Source organism: Micropterus dolomieu, linkage group LG10, assembly GCF_021292245.1.
Source record: "Micropterus dolomieu isolate WLL.071019.BEF.003 ecotype Adirondacks linkage group LG10, ASM2129224v1, whole genome shotgun sequence".
NCBI classification, from domain to species: Eukaryota; Metazoa; Chordata; class Actinopteri; order Centrarchiformes; family Centrarchidae; genus Micropterus; species Micropterus dolomieu.
In genome coordinates this window covers 12,775,906-12,802,554 of record NC_060159.1, presented here as the reverse complement: position 1 = coordinate 12,802,554, position 26,649 = coordinate 12,775,906, and the positions used below count along the sequence as shown (strand labels likewise).

The 26,649-nt window shown below is 39.5% G+C and overlaps 2 protein-coding genes across 5 annotated transcripts; both read left to right on the top strand.

Annotated features, from left to right (window-relative positions):
• Positions 1 to 1,972: 1,972 nt before the first annotated feature.
• scml4 (Scm polycomb group protein like 4) lies at positions 1,973 to 23,567 on the top strand. 4 transcript variants are annotated; one of them, XM_046060991.1, is made up of 8 exons: positions 1,973 to 2,013; positions 2,194 to 2,375; positions 7,591 to 7,873; positions 13,064 to 13,266; positions 15,148 to 15,277; positions 17,664 to 17,876; positions 18,944 to 19,089; positions 21,542 to 23,567. In XM_046060991.1, exons 3-8 carry the CDS (start codon positions 7,630 to 7,632, stop codon positions 21,665 to 21,667), a joined length of 1,062 nt encoding a protein of 353 aa, XP_045916947.1. In that variant the 5' UTR covers positions 1,973 to 2,013; positions 2,194 to 2,375; positions 7,591 to 7,629; the 3' UTR covers positions 21,668 to 23,567. The 4 variants fall into 4 exon arrangements, with proteins under 4 accessions (XP_045916947.1, XP_045916945.1, XP_045916948.1 ...); XM_046060989.1 differs by lacking the exon at positions 1,973 to 2,013 and adding an exon at positions 2,019 to 2,111; XM_046060992.1 differs by lacking the exon at positions 1,973 to 2,013 and having other exon boundaries at positions 2,020 to 2,369.
• Positions 23,568 to 24,869: 1,302 nt separating this feature from the next.
• On the top strand, positions 24,870 to 25,819 carry LOC123977873 (mitoregulin-like). Its single transcript, XM_046060890.1, has 2 exons — positions 24,870 to 25,113; positions 25,470 to 25,819. The coding sequence occupies exon 1, from the start codon at positions 24,940 to 24,942 to the stop codon at positions 25,108 to 25,110; it is 171 nt and encodes a 56-aa protein (XP_045916846.1). The 5' UTR covers positions 24,870 to 24,939; the 3' UTR covers positions 25,111 to 25,113; positions 25,470 to 25,819.
• The last annotated feature ends 830 nt before the right edge of the window (positions 25,820 to 26,649 follow it).

Here is a 26,649-nt window from a genome sequence, read left to right as displayed (position 1 = left end):
CTACATAAAATTTGTGAGTTTTCAGTCATATATATATTTTCAGAGAAGTGACTTCCTTTCTCTTCATCCTTTGCTTTGATTTGATTTTATTTTACATTGTAGCACATTCCAGTGTATACTCATTGTCCAAAAAGGCCTTATGAATACAACTGAAATACCACACCATACAAGTCCTTGGGTGCTATGCACCACTTGTTCTTGGGAGAGTTTCCTTTGTGTTTGTAAAAATTTTGTTTCAGTTTAGATTTAGTCTCTTCATAGAAACCTGAAGCTGCTCAGTCAGGAAAAAAAACATATCACTGATGTTTCCATAATACGTGCAGTTTTGTCTGCTGAAAGAAGATCAGTGCAACATGTGACTGGCCCTGTGTTAAAGGGATTGGAGTGTGAGATCCCTGATTCACCGCGCTCAGGATCTTGAACAAAAACCTGTTGAAAGGAACTTTTTGTGTAAGACTAAGCATATTCTGTCCAGCACCTTTTTCTATTTAGTCATTAAAGCAGAACAACTCAGTTTTGTATGTTCAACTGCCATTTTAAATTTTCCCCCACTAAACCTGGAGGAATTGTTTTGGGGTTTTTTTTGTTTGTTTTTTATGTTTCTGTCTGAGGAATACAGAGCAGTTCTGGCTCACCAAGAGAACCCCCTTTTCATTTAAAATGACTTGGGTTAAGCTGTAGTTATAACAAATGTAACATACCTCTTTGTCTTGTTTTATTCTAGCCTTGGTTTTTACATCTTTTAGACTCGAGTGCACAAAAAAGAAAATCAGGGCTTCCTTGTGTAGCTCTGTGGGCTCTCACTGTACGTCAATTACTATTTTTTTTTTTTTTTTTTTTCCACCATGAACATCCACACTTAACAGGGTTTTTTTTAATGGAATATATTAGTGGGACTAGTGCGGGAGAGGTAAAGGTATGAATATCTGTGCGCACACTCTCCCCTCCTGTAATTGTGTTCAAGGCAGGTGGATGCGAACAGGTAATATTGTACTCTGGGTATTTATCGCTCTGCAATAGAATGTAGCATCAGTGATTTACGCTGTGTGGATAAAAAAAAAAAACTGCAAGGTTAAATACGACACCATCTCTCCCATGACAGACATTGTCCAGGCGATTGCCGGCAGGCCGCCTCAGTTTGGACAAACTACCCAATGACTATCTGCCACTTTTGTTTACAAAGGAACTGTCATTGTAAATGGAAAAATATATTATTTGTATTTAAAATCATTTCAAATAAAAACTTTTAAATGAGATGGTGTCATTTTTCCCTCCCGGTCATGGCACAGTATTCTCTTGTAATCACAAAGTTATATCTCAGTTAAAAGCAGTTAAGTGGAAAATATCGGCCAGTTGTGCAACTGATGTGCAGACACGGATACACACCAGCTAGAGCTCTAAAAGCCCTGGATTAAGTATGCTTGTCACTTGTTTTTAGTAGTTTGATGGATTTCAAACCTTTTAGAGAGCCACAATATCAACTAAGGTGGGTCCTGCAAAAACCTAATCTTGTAGAGGGACCCTGTGTCAAAATCTAGCCTTGGCTTTTAAATAATTCTTTTTTATTTTGCTGCGCTCACATGGTGCATATTCCTGTGGTTACTGCATTGGTCATGCAGGCCAATTTCCTCTTCATCTGAACAGATGTGGGAATTCCCTGTCCACAAGGTTTGCAAATTTGTCAGTTTACCAAGATAACACCATGAATATTCTTCCTAGATAGCTACCGTCAATAGTGTAACTACACATCAAACAATCAGCATACATGTAATATAAAACAAACTAAGTAAAAATATGAATTGTGAGGCACACCAGTAAAAAGGAATATATAACTAATTATAATTAGGCTATATACTGCTGTCTTTTTTTCTGTTTGGGCGCAACTTAAACACACTCCATGTCTATCAAGGAGTAGGTTTTATGTTATCAAGAGGGGGCAGAAGCTCTGCAGTTTGAGGATTCCTGAGTTATTACCGTGCTTCCTCTACCTCTCTGTCTGCTGAACCAGTGCAGGTAAATGAGATGCAGCATTAAAGCCAGATAGGAAAATTATCCTCACCAGCACCTTACCTATTAACGACCCAATAACCACCACCAACCAACTTGCACCAGTAAAGACGTTACAACTCTCAAACCTCCGGACAGCGTCGGTAAGGTCAAAATTGCGAATTTGTTTTGCTTCCCGCCCCGCAGACTCCAGACCAGCCCGCGGTGCTCCCTCGCTTCCCGGCCGTGACTGCAAACGCGGAACCCGGACTGACCCAAGCCGAGTCTCCCCTGGTTTTTCTGCCGTCTCTGCTGCTCCACGCACCGCCGCAGCCAGCCTGCTCGGGGGAAATGGATTCCCGCCGCTGAGCCCGTCGACATAGGTATAGGTAAGTCTTATTACAAAACGAACTTGAAGGCATCAACAACATTTTTGTAACATTATTGCTAGGACAATATTAATAGTGACTATATGTAGTTACCTAGTCTATCCTACAACAAGGTCAACATAAACTCACTTCAGTCCCTATAGAAGTCTGTAGAGTGAATTATAGAGATGCCATATGCTGCATGCTAGTGTCATGATGATGCTTCAGACTTGTATGTTTCTGTTACAGGGCCTAATGTAGCCTACTGTCCAATTTTCAAAATAATAAATCATAATGATAAATATGAGAAACCATCCTATTTGATTTCACATGAATGTCTGTATGTGGTAGGTTATTGTTAGTGTTTTTTATAGTCATGGTAGAGCATTAATTAGCCTAATTGCCACTGATAAATCCTTAAGTATGTTATGCACATAAGGTAAGTAGGCCTACGTTTTTAAGATAGGCAAATAGCAGTGGGCTCAGGAGGTTGACCTCCATATGGGTCTATAATATTTCGGGCGGAGCCTGACTCGACTGTCAGTCTCACAGTGGAAGCTTCGCAGCGGCGTTAAGAAAGTAAGATCATAGGGCCAATCCCAATGTCCACACTCACTGACTCACAGGCTTTGAGGCGTGTTCCCGGTAAATCCGTGAGGGTTTAGGGCTGTCCCACTATCGAATCGTCAAGCTCGCGGACATTTTGAGCCCTTTTTGTAAGTCCGCATTTCTTCAGACTTTGCCTGAGGGAATTGCCCACAGTTCATTGTGACGTGAAACACGGGGGTTACCAGGGGACACCCAGAAGCAAGAGAAATATCAGGCAAATCTGCCTTATAAGAGAAGAAGAAGAAGAAGAATGAGAAGAACGTTAAACAAACAAGCATGGAAACCAACGCTGATGCTAAAATTTTTCTTAAGATAGAACACATGAAGTCAGAGGAATGCAATCACCTTATTACACACTTAGTTTAGTCAACTATTTATTTTAGTTTTTGATTAATGATGCTGTTTTGACCAACGACAGTGCATTGCCACTCTGTAGGGCAAGAGCCTGTAAGACTTAAAAATCAGGCAAAAACATACAAAGTGTGCAATGTGTTTCAGCGTCTTCAAGGTTATGTGATTATGTAGCAAAGTGCTGTCCCATTCCTGTTTACAGCATTTTGCGCCCTTGCTGCCTTTTGCACCTTATCAATTTCCAAGTGATGTCAGTAAAGTCTGTGAGGCTGGGATTGGGCCATACCATTTTGACGATATGGGAGGGCTCAACGTCTGATTTTAGACACAACTACCAGTTGCCATACAGCCTATTACAATATAAATTTCAAAATATAATGCTGTAAATAAAAATGTAAAAAGAAAGAAACTTTTAAACCTTTCATGCATCAATTATGACAGTCTCTGTCAGGATTTGTTTCCTATGTGTTTTTATGGCTCTTTAGGCATGAAAAATAAAATTATAAAACACACATTTTTCAAGGAGTTTTGTACATGTCCACTAAGGTGGACAGCATGCACGTAAGGTTTTAACTTGAGAAATATTTATTTAACAAACCAATAAATAAAATGATATATTATGTAAAAAATATAATTTTAATACTGTTAAAATAATGTGGTCACATATTTTAACATCTAATACTGTTTAATGTAATGCAAATACGTTGAACCTCACTTTTTACTCCTCAGCCTCTCTTTCTCAGCATCCACATCTCCACTATCACTGCTGCTAGCATTTGGGGTTTCTCCTATTTCTGGCAGCCATTCATCATCACTGCCACTACTATTATCCTTACTTGAATCTGATGGAATTGGCTCCACTATCCTGAATGCCTGTCTATCACTTGCTGCAACATACTAAATGTTACTCACATAATGGAACTAATCTGCACAAAATATTGTTTTTCTTACAAAAACTCCAAGTGTAGCATACATCCATTGATTTACATCCAAAAAAGTTAGTGCACATGAAGTATTTTCAAGAAAAACAAAGTCTCAGTGGTAGTTAATTGTAATTGAAATATAGCCAGTGATGCATAATGTCCAATTTAGTGGACAGATGATTACTCGTAATTTCCACCCAACACAAAACCAATACTTGGAAAGTTTAACAATTGTATTACTCCTTAGTTGTTACTAGATGTTACCATCGAGCTGCTCCGTTTTCCCGACTGTCTGTCGGCCATCTTGGTTTAGACGAATTTAAGTTGCACTTACAACGGCTATCCAGAGGTTGGCAGTGTATGGCATGACACACTAGTGTCCACTGTAGTAGCTGATGTGCAACTAGACTATCAGAACCTCTGCCCATTCAAGTAAATGGCTTTTGTATAGCTGTCCACTGTAGTGTCCACTATGCATGAAAGGGTTTTAATAAATGTTTTTAAAGTGCGTGAATAAATCCAAAATTGTAACCCTAACCCTCAAGGTAGGGGGCGTCAGTGCGCATGTGCAGGGGTAGCGTGTATTCGTGTAGTAGCAGAAGAGGAACAGTTGCTGAAGAGACGGAGCCTTGTGGGACGGCTGGATCATTTATCACCATTGATGAACGACACAAAGAATATTATATAATTTTTTAACAGTACTTGAACTAGACCTAGTACTAGAAGTAGTACTTGAACTTGTTGGCTGCACGGCACGCACGCAAACCCCCCCCCCCCCCCCCCCCCCCCCCCCCCCCCCCCCCCCCCCCCCCAGCCCCTCAATTGTCGCCACACAAACACATATGATTCGACTATCAGTCAGCAAGACTTGACAATTCTGATTCGACTGTGTAAATCCTTAGTCGCGGACAGCCCTACAACACACACTCACACACACACACACACACTTCTCCTGTCTTCTTATCAATGGGCCTAAATTAATGGCTCAAATTTAAATATACTGACAGTTAACCGTTGACTCCCCTCAAACCAGACAAAATTTGCTTGAGGCCATAATGCAAATGTGCTGTGGTGGATGCGGTAAAATATGCAAAATATGCCCACTGAAACGACAGTTTGAAGTCAAATAAATGGTTGCACTTTGCAGAATGACTGCATTTCCACAGAAAGATATTGGCTATCCCGACAACATCACAACTCTGTGGACAAGAGCACAGAAGGTGTATGGTGTAACTTTTTGTTATCTGTTTGTTCCCCTGTTAAATATATTTGTGCCTGGATCAAACATGGTGAGTGGCGGCAGCAGAGCTAAAACCAAGGCCTGGGACCAAGGTTATCATTTCCCGACGGGAAAATCATTTCAGTGACCAAGTCCAGTCCAGTCTGATATGTCTTTCTTGCTCGTATCACAGGATGGTTCAGATCACTCCCCCAATCACACAATCATTTTGGGGTTTAACAAAATGTTTTGACTTGATGACTTCTTTTTATTGAAGCACTGTGCTCTTTTGGAAAGAGAAGAACTGGAGCCTACAGTTGTTGCAGCTATGGCAGAACCACAAGGATATCCCACAGTTTGTTTTGAGCCTCTTTCCCCTTGTAAGGCAATGTTTGAGAATGATTTTTTAATGAAGAAAAGATGGTCAGCAGTGCTGGGTTGCAGAAAGAAATGTTTACAGGATGACACAGTATTGGTCCTGTCATAGTGACTGTATAAAACTAAGTAAAGAGGCTTTCGGTCAGTCTTCACAATAAGAAAGCTTCTACACTCTGATAAACAGCTGCAGCAGCGGAAACCGGAATGCTGATTTTCTGCCACTTTTGACCCTCAAATATATTGTACAAGGTGCAGGGCGTTCTTATATCAGACAAACTGGAGGTGACATTTTGTCTACGAATGCCAAAATGATTACTCAATGAATCAATAAGTCAAGACACAAAAAACAAGTCTGCAACAATTTTGATAATTAATCATTTAAGTCCTGTTTTAAAACTAAAATTCCATTATTGTCACTGCTTCTCAAATGGGAACATTTGTTGTTTTTTTCAGTCAGCTATGATTATAAATTGTCAGCTTATTTACGTATTGATCAAAGCAGCACAATTGGCAAGAGTCACATGCACATAGATTGCGGATGCTGTTAACTAATATTCCACTTTTTGATTCCAGTGAGGCTCGTATCACCTAGTAGACAAATGAAAATTAGATGTTAATGCGTTAATTGTAGCGAATAATTCATATCGCCAGTAGGCAGGTAATAAAATAATGATATGGACGTGGATATGGATAATGGACCTTTGGCTTTTGCTTTACTTTGCACAAAATATATACTTTGTGTGAAAGACTCTAAGTCATCTGAAGAACTAGATATCTCACTTCAGAAATAGAAATAAAGAACCTTGGGAATATTTACATAGGTTTTATTATGTCGGCCATTCCACTACTTAGAGATTTATGGTTTTGTTAGCATGCTTCAAAGCACTGCTGCGCCTAAGTTGATGCTACTGTTGTACTGTTGTTGTACTGAGTCTTAGTCTTGTTTTTTAATCATATCAATCAAATATATTATGTACACTTTCTGTGATGAGACAGAATGCTTTAGAATTCATGTGGTCTCCAAGCATGCAAATTAATCTATGAACTTACACACATTACTGGCCCTTAGCATGATAGTGATAAATAAAGCTCTGGGTAAACTCTGAGCAGTAATTACCGCAGGACTGACCGCCACCAAACAGAAAAAAAGAAATGCATGCAGTAATAGGTTGAAAATGTGAACATTTCCATCAGCTCTAACAACTTTCCCTGCATCCCTCTTTCCCCTCGTCACCCGCCTTTGTTCCGTCCAATACAGAGAAGACTGAAAGCTTAGTTAGTTAAAGTTAATCAGTGAATCCAGCAGCCTGGAGACCAAATTGCATTCACTTTACAGCACAATAGACACATTGTCCCCAATACGTTTATCATTAGCAAAGCCATATTCTCCCATTAGCCACAGTTTATTTCTTTGACCTCTGAACACACACTGGTAATTACACAACCGCCTCTCACCCATTTGTTTTCTCTTTTAATGCGCCTTCGACTCTCCCTCTCTCCCCCATTTCATCTCCATCTTTCCTTCAGTCTGTCTGCCTTTTTGTTGTTTCCACACTAATTGTTGAGTCTGAGGATTGAAAGGTCTGAAATTAATTTGTAGAGGACACAATTAATGTTGGAAATGAAATTTTGGAGAACTATATCATGAGAAAAAGATGATTAGCTGAATTTAGACTGAAAGGACCTGTCCAACATGCTCTTTGTCTCACAGATGAATAATTTGATGTATATTATTGTTTTCATTCTGTTTCTTCAGTGTGATGTATCTCGCCTTCCCCTGGAGGGCTACGAGGGCATGAGGCTGCGAGGAGGCCGGGATTTCAAACCTGACTCCCACCTGAAACTAACCCATCCTCTTCCTCCCCCTGCTCCTGTTGCCTGGTTACCCGGCGTCCTCAGCAAGGGCGTACGCCTTCGTCTGCGTTTGGATCGCAGTGACGACCGGGGGCGGGGCTGCTGGCAGCTGGTGAACCTGGAGGCAGAGTCACAGAAAGTTGGGCGGAGACTGAGGAGCCAGGCCCCTGACTTCTGCGTGCAAGGTAAGAGTTGATTCTTAGACACTCTTATTTCAAGGGTGGTTTGTTTAGACTGCAAGTATCTGCTGGAATGTAATTGGTATTGGTATTCGGGATTGCAGTTTTAAAATTTCTTTCAATTGCTAACATGCATTTGTCAAAACTGAAATCACATTGTCAAAACTCCTCACACAGTCAGCAAAACATAAGTGTATGTGGCCCAACTGTGAATTATTTTCATTGCTCTTTTCATTACTACTCAACCACCTGTAAAACACTTTATATTTGCAGCACATTTTTCAAATGCTTTAAATATCCTGAATTTCTGCAGCAACCAGACTGAGATATGTAGAAAATCTAGCAGAATATTTATGTGATTTTTTATGTTTAAATCTAAGTGCATAGGTTACTGTGGGTAGTGTTTTGAATGTGGTTCAGAACTACAATGAGTGTAAAGCAGGAAATGTGCTTGGTTCAGGAGGTTGATACATGTATCACAGGTTGTGGTCATTGTGTCTCAAGTACCATTGTATAAACAATTGGGAAAAACTGTGCTGCAGCACTGACATTTCAGGAATTTGTTTTTTGTTTCAACTTTTTATTTTTCACAAGTAAACTACTATATGTAATATAATAGAAAAATAAAGGATATTGAAGCTAATTGCTGAATTTCTGATTCATTCTTGTTACATATACTTAGTACTTACTTATTCTAACCTACCTAGTACAGTCAATAAAGTGAAGTAAAGTAAAGAAGTGAAGTATTTAAGTATATTCTTATTCTATAATTAAATACTAATTTATGTGAAAAATCCTTCACACTTCAAAGATAAAAATTCATAATTTATGTAATTCTCCTTGTTGTTTGTATTTTTTAGGTCAGTTTGTTATAAGTTACAATGTATGGTAAGTTGATCAGTTGTTGCGAGTGTTATGGTTGAATGAATTTATTTTTTAGACGTATGATGTATGAAGTGTTTTGCTGGTTTGTGTGAGTTTTGAAAGTGAGATTAATGTAGACTGAAGAGTTTTAAAACAGTGGCTTCAGTACTGACCCATGCTTGTTAGCAATTAACAAAAACTGTAACATCATTGGTGGAAGAATTATTCAGATCTTTTTTGTAAAAGTAGCAACCTCACAATGTAAAAATACTCTTTTACTAGCAAAAGCCCTGCATTCAAAATGTACCTTAGGTAAAAGTATGTAAGTATTATTAGAAAATATACTCATAATGAGCAGAATGTTATAATATTATAATTTATATTAATAAATAATTATGTAAGTGTTTAAAATTAAAGGTGAGTTTTATTTAAAACAATATACCATATTTTATTTTTATATCTTAGTAACTACAGCTATCACACAAATGCAGTGGAGTAAAAAGTGCATGAAGTAAAACTTAAGTAAAATACAAATACCTAAAAGTTGAACTTAAGTAGTACTTGAGGAAATGTACTTAGTTACTATTAACTAGTTCAATTCAATTCAAATTAGCTTTATTGGCATGAATGTGTAACAACAATATTGCCAAAGCATCATACAAACTACATAAGAACAATCAACCCCATACATTTCATTAAACAAGTAATTAAAGCGTAAAGTAATTAAAGCGTATTTGTGTTTGTGTTAGAAAAATTAAAATATATTAAAAAATAAAATAAAATAAATAAATAAAGAGTTATGGTCTGTTCGGTAGGACCAGGAGAGTTACTTAGTTACTTAACTAGTTACTTGACATCATTAACATTACTTGACAACACTGACATCATTAGAGGGAAATTAAAGCAACTCAAGAAGTCAATTTCAGTTGCGTCCATATAGTGTGTGTGTGTGTGTGTGTGTGTGTGTGTGTGTGTGTGTGTGTGTGTATAAGTGTGAGAAGAGGGCATTGAAGTATTGCCATTTTCCCCCCTGACCCATAACTGATGAAAAGCACAATACACTTCACCTTCCCTGTCTTCTGGAGTGTGTTGTGTTATGAAGGGGCTCAGTGGAGATAAGGAGGGGCTGTGTGTGTGTGTGTGTGTGTGTGTGCGCGCGCCTTTTTGATACACACATTGTTGTTTATGCGTTTATTTATACCCACCTTATCACATGACTCTGGCGCAGTATCCGATTTCACTGTCTGTTACCATGGTGACGCCCTGTCTGAGCTGTAAATAAATTCAGGGGGTTTGTTATATTGTTACATTGATTAGAAAACACACACACACACACACACACACACACACACACACACACACACTAATCTATTCTACAACCAGGCGAGGGTGTATACAGTAGTTTCTAGTTAAAATGCGCGTTATTTTATGCATTCATTTGGAGGTGTATGTGTGTGTGTGTGGCAGTGTTTAGAGGGTCTGTTTATATGCGTGTAGGTGTGCAGTTTAGCGAGGCATTAGCATAACTCACTTCATTGCAGTTTCCCCTCTGCATAAGTGAAACAGATACAAATCTCCATCCCCTGAAGCTGGCGATTAAGTTATGCTAATCATTGCTGATCATTGCTGCATTACTGTGCCCAAAACAGCGGGCTCCAAAAGCTTTCAAATGCTTCTCTCTAACGTTCAGCTTCCAAGAGGAGACAGCATCCCTTAGTTAGAGGATAAATTGGGCGTAGGGGTTCACTGATCACTTTAATTGCTTAATTAGCCATTGACAAATTAGGCTGCGGCCCCAAACATACTGTGTTAGGGTGCGGTGCAGTGGTGCAAATCTATCCCCTCGCCTGCAAAAAAAAATGGTGTTGGCTCATATTGTCAGCAAGTTTTAATGGGCTTCCCCACCTCATATCCATTTTTTTAAGTAAAAGATGATTATCTGTTCTCTCTCAGTCTGTCTCTGTCTGCAATGTGATGCACCGTAATGGGACAGGACTGATTGAGGAGGGAGATCAGGATTAATCTCACTGTGTAATTACTTTTATGATTTACGGTTTCCTTCCTTCACACATACACACACACACACGGGCCTCCCACCATCATGATTAGTGCAGATGAAGTGTGTGACCATGTGCCAGCAGCATCATAGCCTTATTGTCCTGACCTTGCTGTTTATTGTCTCTTTTTTATTCTCACGTATGGGCTCCAAGTAATGAAATACTGCAATTTGTCTGGCCTGTCACATTCAGTGTTAGAAGAACTTGTGAGCGACCGCTTTACAGCTGGCTCCCGACAAATCTCTTTACACGCTCGCAGCGGCTGCACGTGCAGGCGAGGGCACAGCTTTGATCCTCCCTGTGAAAGGTTAACCTGAGTGTGATTGAGTGTTAAAACCCCCCTATGTGGCTTCTTTGACCGCGAACGGAAATCAGCGTAGCAACCTGAGCGCAGCTAATCAATATGTGGTGGTGAGGGGGAAAAAACCTGAGTTTTACTCAACACTTGTAGCCAATAATAACAAATAAGCTGTCTGCTTCTCTTTTTAATACCTGCACCTCAGTGGGCAAACTACTCACACAACCTTGCCTTTGGCTGGTCTCTTTGCTTTCCATGTGTAGATTTTTTATTATAGATAAAACAAAAGCAGCATACATGAGCTGACACGAAGCCAAAGAGAGTCTATAAATAAAAGGAAGGCTGTGAGCTTTGACAGCAATATGATCTTTCATCACAAACAAAAGCAGCAGAGTAATCCTGAAGGGCCTCTGCTCAAACCTTTTGATGTTTACAGAAAATGTATCTCTTTACCTGAAAGCCTGTCTGTATAAGAAAGGTTCAGGCATTTAAAAGTGATTAAAATTGAAAAATATGGACTTTATGCTTCCTGTGCAGAAATTTGCATTTGAATTTCCTCAGAAATAATTCGAGGAGAGATTACAGTACTGTAACCCGAGCGCTTGTTGCACAAAACACTGCACAGCTTGAATCCCTTGTCACCCGCTCTAAGCCTTTTTTGAAGATGGAAAAGAAAAACCCTGAGCTGCAGCAACTGTAATTACATTACAGTCCCACACAGCCACACACACACACACACACACACACAGACATCGTTTTGAGCTCAGCAGGTCTGCCGGCTGCCGCGGGATGTTAGAGGCGTGTTGCTATGACGACTGAAAGGGGACACAGAGGAAGGGGGTTAGGGTAGAAGGGAAGGGGAGGGGAGATGGGGGTTGTTTCGGAGGAAGGTGGTTGGCGATTGAGGAAGACAGAGAGAGAGAGAGAGAGAGAGAGAGAGAGACGCACGCAGAGTTGCCGGTGTCTTGACAGCGCGTAGCAGCAGAGAACAGTAGAGGCAGACTGTGGGAGATCCATCAGGGGAATATTCAGAAACCTGCTGCTGGAGTGAAGCATCACACAGACAGCGATCACCAGACGGCTGTGTGCATGGTAGGCAATGCTCAGAATAACAATTTTTGTGGAAATTTTGAAGCTTTAAAAAAAACGTGATTCAGTCTGAGAGGAAGAGGATGGAAGGCACCACGCATATTCATGTGCTCTTGTCTGTCTCTGTTCCTGTATTTCCCCTCTCTGTAATAACAAAGTATTTGTCATCGCAGAAGAGGATTGTTGCCTGTCTCTCTATATTAGTTCTATAGTTCTGTGTATTACTCAGCTATTAGAAACACCAGAATTATAGGTATATGTCTGCTAACTGGTGGAACGTTGGCCACTTAGCTTCAGATTCAAAGGCCATGTCAGGTAAGCGCTTGTGTTGCATGAATGAAACGACAGCGAGATAGGTCTCGAGAGAGAGATGTATTGTGAAAGTCATTGCCATGTGGATGAATGGTACCAAGACAAACATTTGAAACCACTGTTATGTGTGTGTGTGTGCGTGTGTGCGTGTGTGTGTGTGTGAGAGAGAGAGAGAATGCACACTTGATTCATTGTTTGATTATGTGGGTGTTGTGGGTATATGTGCTTTGCTTTCACTTCCTGTGTGTCTGTGCGTGCGTGTGTGTGTGTGTGGCTTTGTCTCTGTCTGTGCAGTAATGATATTTATTGCAATTTTTGCAGTTGGAGAGGGGGAGGGGTGTGGTGGAGTACAAAGCTCTATGTGGCTTTGTTTCTACTATTTCCTATAATTTATGTGTGTGTTAGTTTCTGTGTGTGTGTGTGTGTGTGTGTGTGTGTGTGTGTGTGGAGGGGGTAGTCTCACATATATCTAAGTTTCCGTTCCAGTTTGAGGCTGAGGCAGTGGTGCGTGCAGTTTAAAGCTGCCATTTCCTGTTACTTTGAAATTACATTTAATCATCGCTCTGTCTCTCTCAGGTCTGATGAGTACCCTGTCTGCCGGCTCAGAGATGCAGACCCCTGCTCTTGGCCCCCAGTTCATAGCGGGCCCCCAGGGTAAGGTACCTGGCAGGAAGAGAGGACGGCCTCCTATTCGTAAGCTGGAGTTTCAGAGTCACTACGTCGAGCCTCTGTTGCCTCTCAAGGTCCCGAAGAAGAGAGGCAGGAAACCTGGCTTTAAGGTCAGCCAGTCATCATTTTATTTATTTATAAATATTTGCTTTTGTGTGAGAGTTAACCAGCATATTTTGTTAACAGTGCTATTTTTAAAGACATCCTGTTAAATGTTCTTGTAAATAAATGTTATGTTTACATTCAGTTTCCTTGTGGCCGAACAGTAAATCAGTAGCACAGTTAATGAAAATATTAAAACCTGCAGTGTTTGTGTTCACATTTACATAGCTAGCAGTTCTCTTCTTGTGTGCCTTTTGCTGGTGCATTGCAGGTTTGTTGGGAGGATCTAGTGTCCACAGTACTATGACTTTTTTAAACCCCTAAAACAGAGACTTTTGAACACGTTTTAACTTCAAAACTCTGGGAATGCATTTCAGCCTGGGCAAGCATAAACAGAGAATTTTGAAAACGATGCTGCTTCTTGATTGAGTCTTATCAGTCACGATGTGACTGTGGTTAAAAACTCAACTACATACCTTTAATTATTGGCTAAATCACTGGTATGGGCACTGCTACCTGTAAAATGTAGGCATTGGTATTACATTTGTCATTAGTAATGGTATTGACATTGACACTGTTGTTGTAATGAGTGTAGGCCTACATGCTGAGCTTCATTTCACTGGTTTTCATCATTAATGACTGGACTGAGTCTAAATGAGTTTATCATTTGTATATTTTTATTATATGTGATTCGTGGCATTTAATACAAGACTTACAGTTAATAATGATCATACTATAATACCTTCTTCTCAAGGAAAGCCAATGAGCTCATATGCTTCCATTGCTTTTTGGCTTTCCTCTTGCTTTGCACTCTTTGTGGATTTATCCTCCTTTGTTAATGTCGGTATCCCGGAGGTTTCTGCACCTTTTTCTTTGTGATCTTTATTTTGTTTGTCAAACAAGGTACAATGTTGTGAGACCAAATGGATCAAGCAATCAATATCCATCTTGTTGTGTGAAGTGTGAACGTAATTATGACACTGACGTCCGAGAAAATCTATTGATTGTGTGAGCAAAAGTAAATTTTGTGGTGGTTGGCTTGTTTTTATCCGCATCCAAAATTTGCAGAAATCAAAACACCCACGGAAAAAAACTTTCACGGTAAACTATGAAAGGTTCAGACTCTGTGTGGAAACGCTCGTAGAGATAGATGGGCTTGAATTTTAGAATTGACTTTGACGATTTTCACACAACTTATTAGCGTTTCGTCTAAAAAGGCCTTCAAGTTGGAGTAAGCGATTATGGAGAACACCATGAAAAATACCATGATAGAGCGCGAAAGAATTATCAAGTAATGTAACTAATGTTAGCGAATTTGTGGGTTAGCATAATGTCGCTACAGTTTCTGCTACGAACGAGAGGACGAGATGGTCCCAGAGCAGCACACCAGCTCCAGACAGTGATACTCACAACTGCCCTGCCACTATAGCTAACAACAATTGCATATTTTGGCAAACTAGAAAGTAAGTTGAATGCCAATGGGCAAATCATGGCTGTAACATGGCTGGAATAGTTTTGTGATGCGGGGTGCAGGCCACTTTGTTTGTTTCCCATTTACAGAGCCAGGGCTGAGTACATAACGTTACCTTGAATTTTTATTCAGTGCACACACACAGAATGAACAGCTAAAGGACCCTGAGGAGATATTCACTGAATTTGATAAAAAAAAGATGTGTATTTGATTAGAATAATTTACCCCACTTTTAGTTAATACTTAAAACATGTAATGTTTGGCCAAACATTACATGTTTTGCCCCACTAGCTGTAAGGTCAGTATTTGGTTTTCTGATGAGAATTGCTGTCACATGGGGCCGCCTGCATCCTTATGTTTTTCTTGATTGATTGATTTGTGTGTATGTATGTGTGTGTGTGCCTTTGAATATGTGCAGCTGAAGCCCAGGATGGTGATGTCCCCACTAGCTAACTCTCCTCCCAGCAGCACACCAGAGCCCGAGATGGGCTCCCTTCCACAGGATGCTGCTATAGTCCCCCACTCTGCCACACCACAAGTCCTAACAGGTAACACCACACACGTTAAAAACATTGTCACCATAACCTTTATAAGCTTTTCTATCTAGAACATAAATGATGATGGGTCTGTAGAGAGTGAAATCCTAATCAGAAAATGTAATGGTAATAAAACAGGAGGGATATGATATTAGAGAAGCAAGGGGTTGATTCAAGTTACAATGTCAGGGGCCATTGAGAATGAGGAAGGGGGTCCTCATTTTTACACTTATATGCTCACAGCTTGACTTGGTGGTGTGACTTTGTGGTATGAAATGTGCCCTTCCTTCCTTTCTTTTGTTTTTCTATCTGATCGTTTTCAACCCTCTGCTACACTGCTCTCAATTCTGTGCTAAAATACACCCTTCTGTATCTAAAAGCGTCAGTGTGGTGTCTCTCTCCTTTGTTCTCTAAATACACATATGACTTGTTCTCTGTGATATGTGTTTAGATGTTCAACATTACACTCTTGTGCATGGCTGCATGTTGAATCAAACACAGTATTAGTGTCTATAGGTTTACTGTGTATGTTTACATACTTTAAAATAAGAAACATGCCTTTGAACATAACACAAAAATATGTTTGTTCTTATTCCCTTTCAGTCTTCTCATCTAGCTTTCCTCTCCTGCTTAGGCTCTGGGGAAAATGTTTAATTCTTTTACAAAAGAAAATACATCTCATACAGCCATCCTTTCTGTCTCGCTTTCATTTTGTTTCTCCTCTCCCTTTTTCCCCCCTCACGGTCTGTCCTGCTCTGAATAAGCAAATATTTAAAGATAGTCTTTAGCGTATTTGAGGTGGGAATGGGAATATCATGTGTCAAGGACCAGCGGTGTGCTCTTTGTTCTTGCAATTCATGAAAAGTGTTTGATGTCAGACTGTAGACGTACATCAGCGTGCACACACACACACTGTATATACACACACTACAAACCAGTGTACTCCCTGTGGTGCCACCCAAACACATATGTAAATCATTCCTCTAGTGGAATGGAGAAGTATTTCAAAAATAGTCCCTGTCTTTCATGGATAATCTTTGGTATGGTGTCTAAGCAGTGTACATTTCCTTTCAAATACTGAAAATTGTATTATATCATATTTGTTTTACAAAAATATATTACCTTTTTTATTATTTTGGTACCATTTATAGTATTTACACATTTTATTTAAGAACATTTAAGATTTTAGGATGTAAAGATGTAAGAAAACTGTTATTGACTCTTAATGTAGATATACAAGGATATAGTGTTATAATTTAAATGATTAAACTATATGTCAAGTGCAAAAATATTAGGCATTTACTGTCGGATATGCAGGCAGTTCTGTACTGTGTGTGTGTGTCAGTCAATATAAGCCTCCAAACTCACATGCGCAGATCTTATCACATAATTAATTTTTCAGAATACAATACAATACGTTTGACCTTTGTGTGAGCACAAAGAAGGGGTAATTCAGAATCATCTCAGTGGAGTATTTCAATCTTATAAATCTGTCATCAGGTAAATCCATAACTGCCCAGCTCTGGCATAACCGGCAGGCATCTACATTATTGACAAGCTGAAAAACGGTTGGCCCAAAGGGAGCAGATTCAGAGGAATTACTGACACAATTTTGTCCCTTTCACATCCAAGCAGTTACAGGCTGAAGATGCTTAAAATTAGCTTACCTATGTATTTATTTAACTCACAATTTAAAGTGCATGAACAATTTAACTGCTGTCTAATATCCATAAGTCTGCAGATGTTATATTGGCCTGAAAGCAAAGTAAAATATTTAAACAGATAGTAAGATCCTTGCAAATGTTTGATGTACAGCTGTTGTACAAAGCTGTTGTCTTAGTGTTAAATGTTGAATAAACATAAACCTGAACCTGACCTTATGTTGAATAAACATAAACTTGACCATTTTGGTGTATACGGCTACACAGTAGTGCTTTGAGCTGAATGCTAGCATCAACATCCAATGCTAACATGATGTTTACCATGTCCACCATTTTTGTTTCCAACTGTGTGTTAGGAACATCTGCTAACTAGCACTTAATACAAAGTACAGCTAAAGCTGATGGGAATGCCATTACGTTTACAGGTGTTTATTCATAAGTAATGGGCAAACTGAAATGTTGACCTAATGAAGAGTGATCAAAGTAATTAATCCTCAGTGAGCAATAGTTGTTGACACAAGCTCATGGTAGACAAAAGTCAGGGAATCATCAAAGTCATTAGGATACATCCACCATGTCCAAATTTGAGAACCATGTCCAAATTTTGTGCCAATCCATGTAGTAGATGTTGATAAATTTCAGGATAATTGAAAACCTGCTGACGTTGCCACACTAAAAAGACATCATCAAGACAGGCTTGCCTTTAATGATGCCACTTCCTGTCGTTCCTCCTCCAGCAGAGACACCAATGCCTGATGACTTCCTATGTGACCCACCAGTGGACTCCAAGCGCTACGCTGTAGATCCCAGCGACTCTGCCTTCAATGTCATGACATCACAGTACCCACCAAAGCACTCCTATGGTTTCCGTGGCAGCAGTTGCTCTACTCCAATGGGCTTGTGCAGACAAGCGTCGAGCCCAGGAAGCTTCCAGGAAGGAAACAGGAATGGTGAGGCCATCAAGTCCACCAACACATTACAAGTTTATATCAATGTAATTTTGCTTTATATGTTTATTTTGCTTTCATCCTTTAAAAGGCTAAACCGCTTTGTACCTGTGCCTTTAACATGGTCCACCTGCACAGGTGTTTTCACTTATTTGCCTGATTAGACCTTTTAGTGCAGTGGAGGTGTGTGCCAAATGTACTTGATTGACATCTCACTCTCTCTCTCTAGTAGCACCTGTTAAGTTTGGATAACTTACACTTACTCTTATTGGTCTGTCCCATGTAATTTCCATCTTAGCCCTGCCCCAATGTAAAGTGGGTGGGTGTGCAGAGCCTTTAATCTGGGAAACCCCTTGGCTTCTTCATTGACCAAGTTATACAAAGAGCATTTTGAACAATTAGGTGGGAACTCGTGGAAATATGGTTTTATATTGTACAACATTGCTCCAACATAAAATAGAATTCAGAAATATCTATGACTTGTGAAATTAGCTAGACATCTCAGGAAGAGCTGTGACTTTGCTGGTTCCGTTTGTTTGCATGAGTAGCATACAGCTATGCTAATGCTTTCCAAACTGAGTGTGACTGGAGTCTCTGTTGGTTGCCTGGCAAAGTAATGGTAACGAGAAAGTTCCAGAAAGCCCAGCCAAGGTGAAGTCCTGCAGTTAACACCCCGAAAAAACAACAAAGTGACCTTGTAACAGTTTGGTTTTTGTACTAATTAAACAAACAAGATACAACGTGTTAATGAATGAGCTTCAGAAGTGCCGTTTTGTTACCTTCAGACAGAGCTCTTCCCCCCCTGTTTACAGACTTTATGCTAAGCTAGCTATCTCCTGACTATAGCTTTATATTAAATGGACTGATATGAGAGTACTGATCTTCTCGTCCAACTCTCAGCAAGAAAGTGAATTCGTGTATTTCCCAAAATGTTGAACTGTTCTTTGTGGAACTCTTGTCAAGTGACATTATAAGAATGTCAATGTTTTGTTTATTTGTTTGTTTGTATATTTGGTTCCCCATTATGATAAGCCTTTGAGCATCTTGACCTGTTCTCCTGTGCTACCTAGCTTACAGTCCGATGCCAGACACTGGAGAGTACAAGCGTCCTGCTGGTAAGGACCCGTCCAGCTGGGGTGTTGACGAGGTTGTTCGGTTTATCAAAGATGCTGACCCCCAGGCCCTGGGACCCCACGCTGAGGCATTCAGGAAGCATGTGAGTGAAGTGTACTTTATACTGTAGCATATGAAAATCGACAGATAGTGTAAAAACATTTATTTAAAAAGAGCTTTACATTCATCCTATAATTAAATGCTCAATAAAGGAGGAGTAGTTGGACTTCATCTGAGAACTCAGTGTTTCCCCTAGGATGGAGTTATAGCAGTGGAGATGAAGCAAAATTTTTGTCTGAATATAAAACCCCAACAACATGTCTCAGCAGTATTGCTCTTGTGTCCATGAGCATGCGATGCACATCAGAGTAGTTTAAAACTTCAGTGTTTACCACCTCCCTTCTGAGGTGAATTTTATTTGCACATTAAAATCCAAAAAGAAACGTCTCCTCATTAGCTTAAAAGGACTAGTTTGCATCACTAATTTGCTTTACTAACCTGAGCTCCTCCAGTCACCACCGTCCTTTCTTTTCCTAACAACCACTCTTTCATCTGAAAAATAATTGAACTAGTCTGTACAGGACAGAGCTGCAGGCTTCACCAGTTTACTCTCAGATGTTCTCATCATTGGGCAAGTAGGCAGTAATAAACACAGCTACCAGTTACTTTCTATTGAGCTAATGTTAAGTTACATAACAGCCAAAAGATGCAGATTGCTGTTGAAGCTTTCCTGCCCAGCTCAGTCTGAAGGCGAGGGGGGACGCTAACATAGCACTAACAGGCTTCACTTTTTCAGCAGGTGGGGAAACAACAGACTTTTCTTGGTCTTGAGAAGCCGACACACTGTAACCAACAGCGTACATTTACTGCCAGAATATTTTCCTCCGCTCGCGTTCACCGTCACTTTCTGCCGCTCGGACAATCAAACACTCGTTACGCACCTCCTGATTCCTTACAGGAGTTACGCTGTTATAACAGCATCTGTCACGTAGATGTTTTGTATAGAACGATGAGAGGAAGCAAGCCAAGCATTGAGTGTTGCCATGCTCCCACAGTGTGCGAGTGAAAACATTTGTAGCGCATAGTTTAATTATCGTGGGAAATTTTAGTAGGCGGTCATGATTGCATATAGGGGAAACACTGGAACTGGCATGGATATCTTCATATTTATCTATCAGCATGCAATGTGTTCAAGTTTGTGACGCACTGTCCAGTAACATGAACTATAAAATAGGTGTTCCACAAGGATCAATGTTAGGCCTCCTTTTATTTAGCCTATATTTTAACACTCTCCCTCAACAGTTTAATGTTAAAGCTGAAAGTTGGAAAGGATCACACGTTGACGTGATCAATCATGTCTGAGTCTAAATGTTAACAAGACAAAAGGTATGTTTATTTCTAAAACCTTTTAACGCTGATCTTCTCATCAAAGTTGAAAGGACTGATTTTAAATATCTTGCCGTGATCCTAGATCGAAATTTGAAACATTAAAAACATGGTTAAAAGGACAACTTGGAAAACATTTGAAGCGGTCTCTCTCTGGACACAGCCAACAGTTCATTTACAAACAAACTCTAAAAACTACGTTTCACCATGTTGCAAATTTGGGCAATCAGCTTTTCCTGCAAAAGCCACAAATCATCCTGCCTGACAATGTGAAGAGCTGCAGCTCTATAAGTCTGTTAAAAGCTGCTCAGCTCTGTACTCACTGACCTTGAATTCTATTTTATGGTCTTCATGACTTGCCTTTACTTGACAAGCATACATTTTTGATTACATTTGATTTGTGTGCTATTGTGTGTAGCTTTGTATTGCGTGTTCTTTTTTCGTATACCTTTGTATTGTGTTATCATGCTGTCTCTTGTTTTGACCTGCCAAGGGTCTTGGCAAATTAGCTTAAAGCTATAATCTGGTACGGTGCATCACATAGTCCCTTTTAAATTAAAAAGATAAATACATACATCCCATCATACATTGGGGTTAAACCCATTGCAAGAGGTAGGGTCCACTTTAAATTAAATATCTGTTATGAGACAAGTGTGGCTCTATTTATCCATCCCTGCGGTCCTGAATGTAAATCAGATATGGAAGCCAAATTATGACTATTAAAGCATTTTTAAAGCATAGAGGGGTCTGGCTCCAAGCTATATTATAAGCCCTTAAGGTCCCCATAAACTACTGTGCTGCCTCTCATCCTCAGGCAGGACTGTGGATTAATATTTAAAGTGACCAGGCTTTTCTTATCATAGCCACAAGGCTCTGAGCCTGAGCACAGGATAAAAGGGTTGGTATGAGCTTTATTATATATATAAAACTTGTTGCTTTTAGTATCTTCGATTTTCTTTTAGCTGTTCTGTTATTTTACATTTTCAAATTTTATAACTTCTTGTTTGGACTTTCTTTAATTTATTATTTATTGAAGTGGTTAGTATGCTACAGGTGCAGGATTTAAAGCGTTGTTGTAAATATTGAAGTATTGTATGCATAAAGTTATCTGCGCAGACAGGTGAAAAGTGTGTATCCTCTGAGTCATACAGTTCTGTGATGTGTTTCAGGAGATAGACGGAGATGCTCTGCTCTTGCTGAAAAGTGAGATGATGATGAAGTATCTGGGACTCAAGCTGGGACCTGCGCTCAAACTCTGTTACCACATTGACAGGCTTAAACAGAATCGTTTGTGATTTACTGCAGAGGAGCCAAACCCCTGATCACCTTTCACTAAAACTATACCAGTGCGGATTCTCTCAAACCTTCTCAACCATCAGCAATACATCATGAATGCCTTTGGATCCAGATTGTGCACTTAATGGCTTTTACTGCATCTGCACAACATTTTGTTGACAAATTGGACATGTTGACTGTACATATTGAGATTATTTGCGGCTGAAGGAATTATTTCATCACCATCATTGTTTACTGGGTATCTGAATGGCTTTAGATTATAAATAGTTAGACTCCACTCATATGGCAGCTACTGCATATCGAAGCGTGGCCTGTATTGACGTCCACTCTGCAATCTTCACACAGCTTACAACATCTGACTCTCAACAGCATGTATTTGTGCAGATCTTAATTATAGACACCGTATCAACACCTCAGACGACCCACAGAGACAGGGAGCTTAACAAACGTGGATGGTGCTTTTCCTCGAGTCTTTAGGTTTTGGTACAATGCTGCTGCAGTTTGAAAATAATAGTTTTTTAGTTAGTTTTGTTGTAAACTGATGATAATGTTGACCCAGGTATCATTCCTAGACACAAACTGTACTACTAACAACTGATCTCTCAAACTCTTCAGCAAGTTTTGAAATCTTTTCACTTTGACCTTGAGCTTGTGTCAGCCGCTTTTGAGTAAATCCAAATTAAGAGGAATTATTCTTAATATAAGTGAGAAATCCTGACTCGAGGGAGAGACTTTCCCTTTCTCTAATCCATTTAATTTTGTATTAAGTCTTTGTCTTAATATTAAAACACGGATAACAGCATTAACAAACAAGTGATGTATTTGAAACAAAGTGAAACAAAGTGATTTGCTAACATGAACATTTAGTTTCACCACAAACCACAGCACAGCACAACAGTGAGGCGTTACACCACTCCGAGGCGCATGTAATCACACAGCGCTCATAATGACAGGAAGGAAAGGAGACATACAGACATTGGGGTGTCTTTCATGTATATCATGTTACATGGTACTTGTAGAGTAGCAGGCCACTTTGCAACCTGCCTAGTGAGGCGTTTGTTTCACTCGGGGTTGCAACCTGGTGTGAGAGAAAGCAACTTGTAGCAAACTTGTACAACTTGGTGCTCACTGAAACCGTTACTGCCACTACAACCACAACACTTAACAACTTAATCTCTCATCTCATACACTTCATCGATATCTCTGTCTGACTCTCTGATAAATCAACAGTTTACATTCTTCTCACGCAATACCTCCTCATTTTGAATTTAAATGCTTCATGTTTTATTCTGCCTAATGATAAAGCGGTAGTTCATCTCCAAATAGTAAAAAGTGAAAAACTATTAAGTAAAATGTTTCAAGCATTAATTCAGTTTTGTCATATAGAACTGTAAAAAAACAAGAACTGGAAAACACATTAATGATCAATCCCATGTAGTAAATGACAAACATGTACAACTTGTTTTTAAATAAAACGCTTTTTTTCTTTTTTTAGAACTTACTGTACATTACTTGTTACTCACTTTAATATTTTGTGTTTTATGTGTTTCGCTCAAATGTGTTAAAGTCAGTGCCACAGGCTTATGTGAGTACAGCATATATCTCTATGTATGCATTCTGCATTTCATGATTGTCTTGAGCCCTAGGGAGCTTTAGGCTACATCAAACTTCCACATTTTATTTCCCAAAATACCTTTCCCAATTTATTGGGAGAGGTATTTTGGACTATTGGGCTATTGGGAGCCGTTTCCACAAACTAGAAATTTCCACAAATCTTTATCACACCTGTGAGCCATATTTAATACATGTTGACTCCCTAATGACCTTTCTTTTCTTTTTAATATAATGTTTTTTAAAGCATACTTTTTCCAGACAAAATAAACCTTCTTGTTCAACGAAGTCCGACTTATTATTATTATTATTATTATTAGTAGTAGTAGTAGTAGTAGTCTATATTAGAAGTTGTATGTCTTAATTCCTAGTGCAGATACTTCATGTCATTGTTGTTAAAAACAACTCATGACAGGAGATTTTTAGAAATGAAGTCGCCAAGGGCCTAAAAAAGGTAGGCAGCAGACCAAACCAGTGTGGCATGCAAGGTGGGAAAACATAATCTTTTCAAACTTAAATACGAATAGGCATACAACAGGCAGCTCTGTGACTCTATGATATTCTTGCGACTACAGCTGCTATTTAGATCACGAAGGTGACACTACTTAATAGAGTAGCCAGGCACTATAGGCTCCAATATAGTAGGCCTATTAGGCTATTGAGTATTTATAGTATATAGTTTAGAGCATAGGCTATTATAGCCATGACAGAAGGGCGGGACTGAGAGTAAAAAGGTAAACAAGCAAAAAAAAATCTCTCTGGTCTCCAGCACCACGGATAGCGCCAGCCCCTCTCACCCCCCGAAAATCACCTACCAGCTGTCTGAGGGTCTGAAAAAGGTAGGCAGCCACTGTGTGGCATATGAGGGGGCAAAACGTTGTACTTGTAGAAGAAAACAAGAGCTGTTAACCGTTTGTGTACCAAATACATTGACTAGACTGACAACAGTGGTTAGCCTATATTTCATTGTTTTGATCAAAATTATTGCAAGGGACAATTAAGTAGGACTGGATATTGGTAGGGACATGTTCTTACCGCCCCTACTAAATTCTGCACCTTAAGTTCAATCAATGTTATGAACCAATATATATTAAAATATATTCAATTAATTATAGGCCTATTCTTTCTCAAGACCGGGGTGAAGCTAGTTTAATATTCAACATTCGTCGGTTTTCACGCCTGTTACATTCAATAGCTCGGTGTCAAAATCTTACAGGTGTGAAAGTTGTGAGAGGATGTGCTGGAGAGATGAGAGGTGATTTGATGCCAATATATTCACAAATGAGCAAGATATTGAAATTACAATGTCAAAAGGTACATATTTCAGGCATTGTGTCCCTGATATTGGAGTTAAGGGATTCTCATTTTATTGATCACAGCTTTGAAACTTCTGCCTGAATTAGCTTTCCAATATATCCCAAAACTGGGAGAAATGGAGATTTTGACACCGATCCTATTGAATGTAACAGGCACGAAAACCGACGAATGTTGAATATTAAACTAACTTCACCCCGGTTTTCTAGAGAGGGTTTCCGGACCTTTATTTAGGAGCGTGCGAGATTAACGTTGCTGTAATATCGCGTGAATAGGAGCGTTTCACTTCCTGTAGTATTTTCATGCGGCTGACACAAATGTGTGCATCTGTCAGCCAGAGGTGAACATGGCAGAAGTCTCGGAGAGGACGCTACAAGTCGCGGTCGTGGTTTCTTTCGCTGCCGGCTTCCTGGCGGGGTGGCAGGCTAACAGAATGAGGAGACGGTTTCTGGACTGGAGGAAGAAACGGCTACAAGAGAAACTGGCAGAAACTCAGAAGAAGCTGGATTTATCTTGAATGGTAACGTGAAAGTTGTCTTGCTACGTTGGGTAAATCTTAGTTAGGCCTACTTAAGCCTTCTTGACTTGTCTGTTTCTAAAGAGGTAGGACAAAAACCTTGGATGTTGGCCTTTAGCTGAACGTGCTGCCCTAAATTACGCTGGTTTCTCACAAGCATAATTTGTTACGCCCAATTATGAAAGATAACTTGTTAGTCAGTCTGTCATGAAGGTTTCAAAAGTTTGGCATGTCTTTGTGAGGATATGCTTCTGAACACTGTTATTGCTTATAATTACACCGGTAATTAAACCGATATTCGCTTCTGTCATCATTCCCGTAGTGAATAGTTTCTAATTGTAATCCTCTTTGTCTGGCAGGTTTTGCGGTTGTGTGGTGTGGATGAACGCTGCTGGTCTTCTCTGTAAAGCTGCTGGATCCGGAATGTGCTACAAGTCTGTGACTGTGGAGAAGAAATGACATACCTGTGTTTTGCACTACCCACATTTTCCCACCACACCTTTTTAAGTCAAGGCTGAACTTGATATTTAATGTGGGATATGGGAATACAATCATCATTTGCACACAGCAGCTTCTTTTCTGCCCTTGGACACCATCATGGAAGAAGTTTGGGATCTGGCTTCAGCATTGTTTTTTCCACCCGTTCCATCATGTCTCAGTTCCTGTCTGTTTTATATGTGGTCAAATAAATGTTTGTGTTTTTAATGTCTCTCTTATGTTTATTTTATTTTATTTGAGGTTACAGCTTTTGGGGTTACAGGCTCTCTCATATGGTGGCTCTTGTCACTATTGCATTTTACTCAAACATTCTTCCAATCATTGACAGTCATTTGAGGTGACTCAACAGTCACATGGCCAAAAGAGTTTAAGTCATGTCCAGAACTCATAGGGGGTTAAGTTACTTAAATATTTTGACACTTAGCATCAAACAGGGGAGGGTCGCTCCTAGGATATTTGTGCTCTGTATATACAAACCGACAAAACACCTGCAATTAGTCTTGATTACAGGTGAGTGTGAACCTGAACAAGGCTGGCTCCCAATACAATATAAGTATTAATATTAAAAGCATAATACTTACTGTACACGTTCTGTTCTTAGTTGTGGTGCCATCTGCTGGGTGAAAGTGAGAATCACAACTTGGACAGCAAAGTTAGTGCTAAATCCAAAGACTATATTAACTGTATTTTTGTGATTTTAAAAATAAAAGTCTTAAACCACATCACCTGTCAAGTGTGAATGTTAAGAGGAGAGATGCTACAGTACATTTAACAAAAATAAATCTCTACCTATGATGCATCATCATCCTCAAACTATGTGCTTTGACAAAATAATCCAATTTCTAGCTTTTATGAGCTTTCAACCACACCTCACTCTGTCTGCTGACCGACTGTGAGATGCGGATTATTTTGTCAAACTACTGTTTCCAATGTAAAGGATCAACTTTCATGCACATATGATATTTAATGATAAAATCCATTATTTGTATATCATAGAACCTCATATAGTTTAGTTGTGCACACATATTTTTACTGTAGATG

Coding starts and splice junctions, on each gene's coding strand:
- scml4 (XM_046060991.1), top strand. CDS start 7,630: ATGAGGCTGCGAGGAGGCCGGGATTTCAAACCTGACTCCCACCTGAAA. Junction 15,278..17,663: donor CACACCACAAGTCCTAACAG/GTAACACCACAC, acceptor TTCCTCCTCCAG/CAGAGACACCAATGCCTGAT. Junction 19,090..21,541: donor CTGAGGCATTCAGGAAGCAT/GTGAGTGAAGTG, acceptor GATGTGTTTCAG/GAGATAGACGGAGATGCTCT.
- LOC123977873 (XM_046060890.1), top strand. CDS start 24,940: ATGGCAGAAGTCTCGGAGAGGACGCTACAAGTCGCGGTCGTGGTTTCT.